This window comes from Phyllopteryx taeniolatus, chromosome 17 (assembly GCF_024500385.1).
Source record: "Phyllopteryx taeniolatus isolate TA_2022b chromosome 17, UOR_Ptae_1.2, whole genome shotgun sequence".
NCBI lineage: Eukaryota > Metazoa > Chordata > Actinopteri > Syngnathiformes > Syngnathidae > Phyllopteryx > Phyllopteryx taeniolatus.
The window spans coordinates 5587771-5601121 of NC_084518.1; the positions used below are offsets into that span (position 1 = coordinate 5587771).

At 41.1% G+C, this 13351-nt stretch overlaps 1 protein-coding gene across 1 annotated transcript; it reads right to left on the bottom strand.

Annotated features, from left to right (window-relative positions):
- Positions 1–1040: 1040 nt before the first annotated feature.
- Positions 1041–2410, bottom strand: bhlha9 (basic helix-loop-helix family, member a9). Its single transcript, XM_061752281.1, has one exon. The coding sequence runs from the start codon at positions 2241–2243 to the stop codon at positions 1371–1373; it is 873 nt and encodes a 290-aa protein (XP_061608265.1). The 5' UTR covers positions 2244–2410; the 3' UTR covers positions 1041–1370.
- Between the last annotated feature and the right edge of the window lie 10941 nt (positions 2411–13351).

The window sequence follows — 13351 nt, forward strand, 5'->3', positions numbered from 1 at the left end:
CTTGCAGACCAAGACAAACTCTTAAACTGGCAGTTTACCAAGTGGGGATCCTCTGATGTGCCAAAAAAAAAACAAGTACAAGACATGCTGTCATGGAGGGCTGTCACCCACCATCGTCTCGCACTAGTGAGTCAAGGTTTTCCACTGATTCATGTCTGCTGAACCATAGGTGAAAACTTCAGTCAGTCCTCCTTTTTCACAGCTCCTCTTCCTATTATCTTCTTCCTATTAGTTCACTCCTCCTCTCCGTTTACAGCTTGTTCTAATTCTCCCCGGGCCAAGTTGTTTCAGTGCTGTCTCTGAGCCCTTGCTGGGCGACCATTAGGATGTTTAAAAAAAAAAAAAAAAAAATTCCCACATTCATTTGTACCTTCGGGCCAGTGCGGCTCCGACAGGGGATTTCACCGCACTGATGACGGGGCACAGTCTTCCTTCCTGAACCCACATAAATCTGTCGGTGAAGTACCTCCTATGGTATAATAGTATCGCTTTTTTTCATGGCATGCAACTTGGCAGGTTAGGGAAAATTGTTGTTGAGTAACATCCGCAAGTAGAGCTGGTAGGAGAAGAGGCTTCGTTTAATGAGTTCCTTTTGATTTGTACAACTACCAGCTGACCCATCACTTGGAATCAGTACTGTTGAACTGTTGAAGCAGTTGCTTTAACAGAAATTGGCACTTCAAAACCCTCCGCCAAAACAACGTAGCGTATTGCATGTGGACCTTTCGTCGCTAAAAAAATGACAAGAATGGACTTGCGAGGCCATTTTTCAAATGAGTGAAGGACCTCTGTCATTGCAGATACAGAATGCTTGAGGCTGCTGACCTTAGGCTATAATCTAACACACACACGCACATCTGCTGCTTGCACACATGGAAATGCATACTATTTGATTCGTGTATAAAAGTCAAACAAACCAAATGCACAACAAAAAAACGTGACAGGAATCCTAGATTTTAACATTTAATTTGAAAGTTTAGAAAATGTCTTTACAAATGTACAAACAATGTACAGACAGACACAACTTTTATGCCAAAAGAGTAAATAAATACTTTTTTAAAATGTTGACTAATGTGTTAAGAGGCTCTTTGCCATAAAAAAAAGTATAAAAAATAACATTTAAATAATTCAGTTTTGTATTGTGAAGTGACTAACAATGACACCATTTTGTGTGATCAAGATTGAAACATAATTTTCTGCAGATGATCATTGCATGTTGATTTAAAAATGTTAATTATATTTGCCTAAGGTTTATTGTAATACTGAGTTGATTCGATCACCAGAAGCAAAAAAAATCAAAAAAATCAAATTCTTTCCTGAGATCATTCAACTGTCTCGTGGTGTCCCGTGTAAGAGCTCCCAGTTTCCTGTTACAGTATGTCTGAGCCAGTGGAGAGGTTGTGCTCGTGCTCCTGCCAAAAGTTCATCTGCCAGGGATGTCCCAAAGCTGGAGACGGCTCTACAAAAGCGTCTATGTACCCTTGAGTGCAGGAGCCCCACATTCCGGGTTGGTACCCCAACCCGTCACCCACCTGAGAGTATCGCAGTGGGCTAGGCGGATAGTCATGAGGGCTGCCACAGTGGCCGTGTGAGGCGTAAAGCTGTCCCTCCGTAGGATAACAAGGGTAGTGTGGTGAAGGGGGGCATGACGACACACCGTTATCCATGTAGACATGTGGTTCCATAGGGAGCCTGTGCATGTGCGGACCCTCTTGTGCCTGCATCTGATGGGAGATGGATGCTTGCCAGGGAGCGTAACTTTGATGTTCCAGGCGGGGGACCGTACCTTTGGTCGGCTCAAGTCGAGATACCGCCATCACTGCTGGTCCTGCAGTTGACCTTTTGCACTCCTGATGGGTGCAAGGCTTGCTGGGAGGGTTTGTGCTCAGGAATACAGAGAGAGCAGAGATGCGATTAATGGCCCTTTGCAGTGTGGCAATCTTTGAGAGTCGCTTGCCACAAAGGTCATGATTTAAAGCGACCCGTAGGGCATTGAAGGCCTGGTTGTAGTCCATGATGCGTTTTCGCTCACGAACGTTGGCTGCCACCCGTCGAGCTTTGGAGCGGACTGGTCTGTTGCGCTTTTTGGTCTGACCCTCCTCTGGGTCGCTCGGACTGCTTGTTGAGCTCTCGCTGTCTTGAAATGACGTCTTTGGACTTCCATCGCCCTTACTTTGGCTGAGTGCACCAAGCTCCAACTCTTCCTCCGAAAACTCAGACTCTGCAACGCTGCTGCAGCTCATTGTGACATAGAAGTGGACACTCGCTGGAGGTATGAAAAATACAACTGGCACCGAAAATCTGGACGCCACGCTGGGTTCGCAGACTGCTGCATGCGGAGCTATCGGTGTTTGCTGCTGTGCGCCGACAGCCCAGGTACTCTCTTTCCCTGACTCCGCTGCTGCCTTGTGATTACTTGTACTTCAACAGGACAGGTTCACTTGCTTTTTAAAGCTTCTGAAGTCACATGGTACAGTCACCTGTGAGGAATGGTGCACTCTCTCCCTCTCCAGGTTTATGAGTACCCTCCAGTCAAATGGCACTGTCACCTCCTCCTCCTCTGACTCTCCCTCACATCCTTTACAAGTTTCAACACTTATGTCTCAGCATACAAAACAAATCATACATATTAATTTTGAAATCAATCCTTGTTTCAGTTTGTATCTTTATTGAGGGATGTCTGCCCCTATAATTTCTGCTGAGTTGGTCTTCATTGGTTCAGATGTCTTCCTTTTTTTCAACCTTTATCTGTACTTTACCGCATGCAGCTCGTTCTATTATATTAAAAGCAATAAAGACAACATTCATTCTGCAACATGAGTGACATATCACAAGCAGAAAAATTACACATTTATCCAAAAGTCCCAATATTAAACACATTTCCCCTTTTCTCGGGTCTGGGTATTTTCTTATCTACTGCAGGTTAGATTCGGCTTGCAATTACACATCTCAAGAGTTACGATTTGACCCCCCTCCTCTCTCTCTCTCTTTCTCTCTCTCTCTCTCTCTCTCTCTCTCTCTCTCTCTCTCTGTCTCCCCTTCCAGGTTTAAGGGGGCATGTAATTTAGACTAGCTTCCCTGGAAATCATGCTCATAAATCAGGCTTGGGCAGCACCTCAGGACAAGAGCAGAGGGGACTTCAACTTCAAAGAGAGGGGAAAAAACAAGGCCAAATACTTTACAATTAGAACCTGCAATTGCTGCTGGCTCAGTTAATCTATCTTCCAGAACCTGTTACTCGTAAATATAATCTGGTTCAATTTCTTTGAATTGACTGTTACAAATTGTTAAAGCATAAGTCCTTTAATATCTTTGTAAAATGACATGTAGCACGTAAATAGCATGCCAAATAAAGATTATTCCGCACGTCAGAGTCATCAGTAAAATATTGTCACCCACATGAGTGGTACAAGTTTCACTTGTCGTGGACAGAAAAAGGTGGTGGTGCTAACTTTTAAACAAATGACCCAGCACACAACAGCAATGCATTTAGCAAAATCTTGTTTAGCGCTTGCAGAATAATGTTATTTGTTCTACTTTCTTTGTATGTATGGATTTCTTTGGTTGTTTTTTGTATGTATGGATTACCATAATTTCTCATGTATAATTCACATTTTCTACTCCCCAAAAAATGTCAAAAGTCAAGAGTGCGCATTATACATAGGTATAGGAGAAAAATGAAAAAGACTTTCACATTTTATAAATGTATGCTGCCATCTAGAGGTTATGAAAAAGCTGTACACTTTTATTCCACTATTCCACCGCCCCCTAGAGGTTATGAAAAAGGTGTAGACTACACTTATATTCCAATATGACAGTTGTACATATGACTGCATATATGTACAATTGTGCTCATAAATTTACTTTCCCAGGCAGAATTTGTGAAATATTGTTTTGTTTTTTGTTTGTTTTGTTTTTTAAATATGACTGATGACTGAACAACAACCATCATTAATGTCTTTATGGTTATGTTTTGTTTAATGATAATGCTTTTCTGAAATGCTTGACAGTTTAATTTGAATCCCATTAAAATAAAATTAAATGTGTTTCACTTTGTCCTTCATGTTTTCTTAAAAGAATTGTACACATCTTACAAATTCTGCCAGGGTAATCAAACATATGAGCACAACTGTGTGGTTTCTCATTTACTAAATAAAAGTAGGGCTGTGAATTTCAAAATAAGAGCAAGTAAATTTAAAAGAAGTATTCTATTTCTGTATTTAACACCGGCATAAGGTGCACCGTATTATTGGGCGCAGGCATGGTAAAACATAAACTAGCTTAAAACAAACGGTAGCATGCACGCTAAAACAATGTTTTTTAAAAGGCAGTGGGAGCAAAACTGAGCTCGGTTGTACTTCATGGAATTATTTAACAATGTACTCACGTTATTTTTTGATCAATCCTCATCCACAAATCCATCACAGTCCTCATCTTCTGTATCCCAAATTAACAGCTGGGCAAGTTCTCAATCCAACATGCCGGGTTCCCTCTCGTCATTGTCGGAGTCAGTCTCGTTGCCAGAGGGCTGTTCAGCAATGATGCCGGCGTTTTCCTGCTTCCTCCACTTGCGCACCATGGATTCGTTGATCTTGAATTCTCTTGCGGCTGCTCGATTCCCATGTTCCTCCGCGTAACTGATAGCTTGCAGTTTAAACTGTGCTTCGTAGATGCCATTTTCGGGGATCCTTAGCCAAACCGATGTTGTTTTGCACAATGCACATTCCGGCGCTATATACCTACTGGGGGCATGCCTTTAGCGTCCTCTTTCACACGCCCCCTTTAACGTCCGCATGCTGTCCTCAGTCACGTCCGCCTTTCCTCTATATAGCAGTGTGTCGGCAGGAAATCCTCCCAGTCAGTCAAGCGGAGCGCTCATCAAAGTCACACAACAACATTTACAGATTTTGGGACCCGGTGCACACATAAGGCGTGCCGCATTATAAGGCGCCCCGTCCATTTTGGAGAAAATTTAAGACTTTTAAGTGCGCCGTATGGTGGTGAAAATATGGTATAGATATTTAATGTTCAAACTGCAGGCAGGCCAGTCTAGTACCCGCACTCTTTTACTACAAAGCCACGCAGTTGTAACACATGCAGAATGTGGTTTGCCATTGTCTTGCTGAAATAAGCAGGGGCATCCATGAAAAAGACGTAGCTTGGATGGCAGCATATCTTCCTCCAAAACCTGTATGTACCTTTCAGCATTAATAGTGCCTTCATAGATGTGTAAGTTACCCATGTCATAGGCACTAACACAGCCCCATACCATCACAGATGCTGGCTTTTGAACTTTACATCATAACAGTCCGGATAGTTCTTTTCCTCTTTGGCCCGGAGGACACGACGTCCGCAATTTCCAAAAACAGTTTGAAATGTGGACTCGTCGGACCACAGAACACTTTTCCACTTTGCATCAGTCCATCTTAGATGAGCTCGTGCCCAGAGAAGCCGGCAGCGTTTCTGGGAGTTGTTGATAAATGGCTTTTGCTTTGCATAGTAGAGTTTCAAGTTGCACTTACGGATGTAGCGCTGAATTGTATTTACTGACATTGGTTTTCTGAAGTGTTCCTGAGCCCATGTGGTGATATCCTTTACACATTGATGTCAGTTTTTGATGCAGGGATCGAAGGTCACGGGCATTCAATGTTGGTTTTCGGCCTTGCCGCTTACATGCAGTGATTTCTCCAGATTCTCTGAACCTTTTGATGATATTATGGACCGTAGATGATGAAATCCCTAAATTCCTTGCAATTGTACGTTGAGGAACATTGTCCTTAAACTGTTCGATTATTTTCTCACGCACTTGTTCACAAAGAGTTGAACCTCGCCCCATCTTTGCTTGTGAATGACTGAGCAATTCAGGGAAGCTTCTTTTATACCCAATCATGGCACCCACCTGTTCCCAATTAGCCTTAGTTAGACGCTCTAACCAGTCGGCCAGTTGATTTAAGACGCTGGAATAACTTGCCTATATCAATACTAGGAAGAATAGCCACAATAAAAATTAAAACCTTACCTCAAATAAATTATTTATTCTCAATGATTCCATTTAAGCCCACATGTAAATGATTAAAAAAAATAAGAAAAATAGAATTAATTCATCCACTCTTCAGAAAAGTAAACAGGAGGGAGGCCAAAATGCTCCCAACTTTAAACACTGTTATTTAGCTAACCAATTGCAATACCTCATCAAATGGATGCACCACGATGAGGAGCATCATTCTTGGCTGGAATTGGAACAAATAGACTGCAACAACATCAAAGTCCCAAAACTCCCATTTATTTCCACGTCTTAAACGTTATAAATGCTTTAAGAACCTAATAATCGCATCACAATAATGACTTGGTTGAAAAGTTTTAAATCTACAGGATCTCAATTAGTTCCCAGTATGCTCTCCCCAATATGGCATAATCCAGATTTCGAAATTAATAATATACCCCTTTAGCTTATGGAAACAACATGGAATTGACCACCGACAACAACTATTTAACGATATTTTTAAGACACGTGATGAACTGTTCCAAGAATTCCAAATAACAGGCGGAAACTTTCTTCAATACAATAAATTAAAAGCAGCAACCTCAAACTGCCAAAGTTTGTCAAGCAAATAGTGAAGCTTCTTCTGCAAATGAAAACAAATCTCTCAAAAGTTTGTATATTAATTTCATGCACTAAATCAATGCACTTACCAATCATTAATAAATGGGAAGAAGACCTTTCCATTTCCGCTGACCGTAACTACTGGATACAGATATGTGACAATACGTTTAGAATGACAAAAACACATATTTACAGCTTATACAATATAAAGTGCTCCATAGAACACACTTTACTCAGTACACTGTGCATAAAATTGTTTAAAATGTTGACAAGATGAGCGGTCTCAGAAAAGAGGAGTGGTGTCGGCTCTATGTTAGAATCACTAGCTACAAAGTAATACTTTATGAGAGACATTGATGATGCAAAAGTAACTATTGTTGGTGAGAAGAAGTAACTGTAGTCTAATTACTTTCCTGCAGAAAGTAACACGTTACTTTGCTCGTTACTCAAAATGGCGGATTTATTTATTTTATTTTATTTTTGGAGTAACGCGTTACAAAGTAACGTGCGCGGCATCACTGTTTAGCTGTGTGCTTGAGGTCATCGTTTTGTTGGAAGATGAACCTTCGGCCCAGTCTGAGGTTCTGAGCACTCTGGAGAAGGTTTTCGTCCAGGATGTCCCTGTACTTGGCCGCATTCATCTTTCCTTCGATTGCAACCAGTCGTCTGAAGAAGACACCCACAGCATGATGCTGCCACCAACATGCTTCGCTGTTGGGACTTTATTGGACAGGTGATGAATAGTGTCTGGTTTTCTCAACACATACCGCTTAGAATTAAGGCCAAAAAATTCTACCTTGGTCTCACCAGACCAGAGAATCTTATTTCTCACCATCTTGGAGTCCTTCAGGTGTTTTTTAGCATACTCCATGCGGGCTTTCATGTGTCGTGCACTGAGGAGAGGCTTCCGTCCGGCCAGTCTGCCTGGTGGAGGGCTGCAGTGATGGTTGACTTTCTAGAACTTTCTCTCATCTCCTGACTTCATCTCTGGAGCTCAGCAACAGTGACCTTTGGGTTCTTCTTTACGTCTCTCACCAAGGCTCTTCTCCACCGATTGCTCAGTTTGGCCAGACGGCCAACTTTAGGAAGGGCTCTGGTCGTCCCAAACGTCTTCCATTTCAGGATTATGGAGGCCACTGTGCTCTTAGGAACCTTAAGTGCAGCAGAATTTTTGTTTTGTAACCTGGGCCAGATCTGTGCCTTGCCACAATTCTGTCTCTGAGCTCTTCAGGCATTTCCTTTGACCTCATGATTCTCATTTGCTCTGACATGCACTGTGAGCTATCAGGTCTTATATAGACAGGTGTGTGGCTTTCCTAATCAACTCCAATCAGTATAATCAAACACAGCTGGACTGTGAAGGTGTAGAACCATTTTAAGGATGATCAGAAGAAATGGACAGCAAACGAGTTAAATTATGAGTGTCACAGTAAAGGGTCTGAATACTTATGGCTGTGTGATATTTCAGTTTTTCGTTTTTAATAAATCTGCAAAAATGTCAACAATTTTGTTTTTTTTGCCTGTCAATATGGGGTGCTGTGTGTACATTAATGAAGGAAACAAATGAACTTAAATGATTTTAGCAAACGGCTGCAATATAACAACAAGTGACAAATTTAAGGGGGTCTGAATACTTTCCATACCCACTGTATCTTTGGACAAGAGGTGGGGTACACCCTGAACTGGCACCTACGGGCAATTGAGAGTCGTCGATTAACCTACCATGCATGCTTTTGGGAAGTGGGAGGGAACCGGAGTACCCACGCAGGCACGAGGAGAACATGCAAACTCCACACAGGTGGAGATTTGAACCCCGGTCCTCAAAACTGTGAGGCTGATGTGCTAACCAGTCTTCCAGTGTGCCGCCATAATGTGTACATATTAATGAAATATGAATATTATATATATTAAAATATATTGCTATTTTGTTGGTCAAATGAACGGTCCCGAAACTCAATGTGTTTGACACGGGACAAGCATGTCTCAACTTAAGACTTGACTCGGGACTTTGCTGTCTCGACTTGAAACTTGACTCGGGACTTGAGGGCAAAGACTTGAGGCTTATTTGTGACTTGCAAAGCCATGACTTGGTCACACCTCTGATATATAGAGGTATATATATATATATATACAGGGTGATTGAAAAGTAACTCCCTATTTTAAAATAAAATTAATCAATTTTAATAAAATGTATTCATATGTTGTAATATTTCTTTTTTTTTTTAATTAAAGGAGCAAGTCTGTTCTATCGAACCAACGACTTTGGAAGAACTTGAAGGGCGAATACGAGAAGTTATGTCTTCCATCCCACAAGAGTTCATTATGAAATCAGCTAATGCAGTTCCCAGGCGGCTTGAGAAACTGGTGGCTCATGCTGGCGAATTTAAAATGAAACTCCCTGCAATACACTTTCTTCGCATGTTAATTTCTTGTAAGAATTATAGTTCAGAAATAAATTACAAGTACTTAAAAATAGGGAGTTACTTTTCAATCACCCGGTATAAATGTCAACAATGTCAACCAAGCAGGAGAGCATTTGTTGCCAATTCCCGTCAGCAGTTTAAGGTTGCATTCATCGCTTTTGTACACTATACACAAGGGGTGTCAAGTTAATTTTTGTCCTCAGATGGCCGTTATGACTTCAACTTTATAAATGTTTAATTGCCTCATCACACAGTATTATTACATACACAGAACAAATTGATGGCTCACTATTTTTGAAATCAGAAGTCAAGGAAAATCATTTATTCATGTATTGTGCAATTTATTTTATTAAGTGTTTGGTAACAAAAGAATGCTTACAATATCTCAATGTTGTTGTTTAAAAAAAAAAAACTAGCAATTTTGTTTTGTGGGTGTACATGATTTGCTTTAGTAGGGCACCCAAAATGTTGTGGTGGGCCGAATCTGGCCTGCAGGCTTTGATTTGGACACTGGTGCTATACACTATGAGGCTATTCAGTACAGTGCAACTCGTTGATGTCATTGCAATGCAACATGAAAAAACATTCAAGTTATATAGCTGTCTTATTCCTAAAAACACACCTATTACAACACGATCAATCAGTGAGGGTTCCCTCTAATGCATCAGAAATCATTTTGGAAAGCTCTAAATCCACTACTTAACAAAATCGGTACAATTCTGTTAGTGATCAAAGTCTCGCTGTGAACCATAATTCATAACTAGCTTTATTTTAGTCCTTGTCTTGTATTAAACCAGTGATTCATTCCACTGAGTTGTAAACTAGTCACTTACACCTCTTTACTTAGCACAGCTTTCAAATAATCTTTTGCATACCTTTTATCTCTAAAATGAAATGTTCATCTTATGCCGCCAAGGAGAGATCAGCCTTTATCACATGCTATGGATTTATGGCTTAACAAACATTACAGATTTACTGCGGTGTTGTAAAGACCGTGCAGACTACAGACTCGGGACTCTCCCCGTCCATTCATTTTTGACAGGTGACAACACACCAGTAATTATCAGCCACCAGGAATAAATCACAAGATTTTATCACACAGCTCACCTCACCCGTGAAGGAATAACCATTTTCAAGCAAGGGGTACCTGTCCAATGCCACTGCAACTAAGATTTGTAAATCTCCTGCTCAAGCCCCAATAATGACTGGTTGTTAGCCGTTTGTTATTAGAGGTCTGTGTGCCAAACGTAGATGTATATTACCAAAGGGGTAGTTAGGGCTAATAAGCGAGTAAGGTCTGGGTTAGCTAACCTTGGCTTTGCAGTGGTATGTTAATGCATGTTTTTGGCTGTTGCAAGGAATTTTCTCACCTCAATAAAAAGCCATTTGTCCAAAAGGTGTTTGTGGTTGCCTCAGCCCCTCAACCAATTGTCACACTATAATCCCTTGAATTTGTGTTAAATGTTGATGGCCGTTATTTGAATTGAAAATGCTGGATTTGTAATTTCCGTTTTAGGGAGGATTTGTTAAACCTGTAAATTTAAAGCCAGAGCAACCAAACAATTTACTGATAGCTAAAACCAGGGGTGTCAAACTCATTTTTGTCACAGGCCCCATTGTAGAAATCAAGTTTAATTGTCTCATCATATTACATATATACAACAAATTGATGGATAACTAGTTTTGAAATCAGAAATCAAGGATAACAGTTTGTTCAACTATTTTTGAAGTTATAGTAAAAGTGGGTTTGGTAACAAAAAATTCTTGCAATATCAATATATTATTTATTGTATATGACAATTTGAAATTTTGGTACATATTTAAGCGAGAGTTATGGAAGTTGATACATATGATTTGCTTTCGCGGGCCACATAAAATGATGTGGCGGGCCAGATTTGGCCCCCGGGCCGTGAGTTTGACACCTGTGGCTTAGCCTAATACCACACAAACAAGTACAGTATATATTTTCATGTTTGTATTGAAAATAATATAAATATTCACAGGATCGGGAGGAAAACGTAAGTGAACCCTTGGATTTAATAAGTGGTTGACCCTCCTTTGGTAGCAATACCCTCAACCAAATGTTTCCTGCAGTTGCAGATCAGATGTGCACAACGATGAAGACAAATTCTGGACCATTCCTCCAATTTAAACAGCAACGGCTTCTTCCTTGGTGTTCTCCAATGAACCCCATTCTTGTTTACTATTTTACCTATAGTCAATTTGTCAACAGAGGTGTTGGCATGTGCCTGTGATTTCTGTAAGCCTTCAGCTGATACTCTAGGGTTCTTTTTTACAACATTGAGCATTCTGCGCTGTCGTCTTGGAGTGATATTTACAGGATGACCACTTCTTGGAAGAGAAGCAACAGTGCTAAACTTTCTCCATTTACAGACTGAGGAACATCAAGACTTTTTGAGATACCTTTGTAACCTTTTACAGCTTTATACAAGTCGACAATTCTTAATCATAGGTCTTCTGAGAGCTCTTTTGAGCGTGGCATGGTACACATCAGGCAATGCTTCTTGACAAAAGACAATACTAACCTGATGTGCGTTTTCTAGTAGCCGCTTTGAGCCAAATCTTGTTTCATTGATTGAACTCCAAGTTGGCTCACACCAAACTCTGATTATCTCTTGGAGAATTCATAGCCTACAGGTTCACTTACTTCTTTCCACCCTGTCCTGTGAATGTTTATGTTATGTTCAATACAAATATGAAAACATAATTGTTTGTGTGATATTAGTTTAAGCAGACTGTTTGTTTATTCTTGTTCGTTACATGAAGTTCAGGCCCCATTTTATGACCAGTTAATGCAGAAATGTATTTTAATTTTCCCACTGTAATGTCTGTAACGGTATATTGTACAATCTGGCAATAGAAATGTGTGGAGCGTGCAGGTGTGTGTGAGGGAGCCTTTGTGGTGTCCGAAGAAAGTTCACTGCAAGCCTGTTATGCGAACAAGCAGGGTGAGAGTGCTTGAAGAGGTAATCTCGGTCCACTTGCAAATTAACTCTGGTGCGCTCCTCTGAAATAAATATGTGAAAAATATGCCCCCAAGTTCAAACTACTTTACAGTGTATGTCACCCGGCCTCGCCTGTGTGGCGTTTACATGTTCTCCCCGTGCCTGCGTGGGATTTCTCCGGGTACTCCGGTTTCCTCCCACATCCCAAAAACATGCATGCTAGGTTGATTGAAGACTGGTAAATTCCCCCTCGGTTTGAATGTGAGTACGAATGGCTGTTTGTTTCTATGTGCCCTGCGATTGGTTGGGATAAGCTCCAGCACGCCTGCGACCCCAGTGAGGATAAGCGGTTCAGAAAATGCACAGATAGGAAATGTGTATGTTTGTAAGTTTGCTTTTTCTCCCCTGTGCTTCCAAGGGTTTTCTCCAAGTATACCAGTTTGCTCTCACACTCCAAACACTCCTTGGCGTCCAAGTTGTTTCCAGGGTCAAACTTTTGATATGAAAAGCCACATTTATCGTGCAAGGTTCAGATGCCTTGCTCATATGCAGACACAGGTAGAGAGAGACGTTAACCACTGTATCATAAACCAAGATAAGGATGGCTACTCACAATTTGATGACACCTGGCTGGTGACGAACTGAAAAGAGTTTGCAAACCGATACTGTCACCTAGTGGCATCTAATAGGTGGACTTACAGTAAGTAAGCATTGTATGTTGGCGGGCAGCAGCTTATTATCATGAATTCCAATTTTTTCTTTAATTATGGATTTTTTTTTTTTTAAATCTGAACAAATTGGAGGCGACACTTGTCACAGAAAGGGGTCTCAACCTTTAAGGTTGCTCTGTTATTTAGTTATTTAAACGTGGTAATATTTGTGATGGTTCATTTGACCAGTTCTGAGGACTGGAGTTCAAATCCCCCCCCCCCCCCCCCCCCCCCCCCCCCCGTGTAGAGTTTGCATGTTCTCCCCGTTCCTGAGCGGCTTTTCTTCGGGTACTCCGGTTTCCTCCCATATCCCAAAAACATGCATGGTAGGTTGACTGAAGACTCTAAATTGCCCGTAGGTATGAATGTGAGTGTGAATGGGTGTTTGTTTATACAGTATGTGCCCTGCGATTGGCTGGCGACCAGTTCAGGGTGTACCCCGCCTCTCGCCCAAAGACGACCTGGACCTTACAGACTTTTATTCCATGTTTCATGAACTTTAAGTTTCTGTTTACAGAAATAACTGACGAGTGATTAATGTGACATTTTTGTTTCAGTCAGGTCATAAATGTAAGATGGTTGCCATGTAGAAAACAACAACAAAACTGCACTAATATTTGGGTCAGTGACAATCCTGCACTCTCTAAT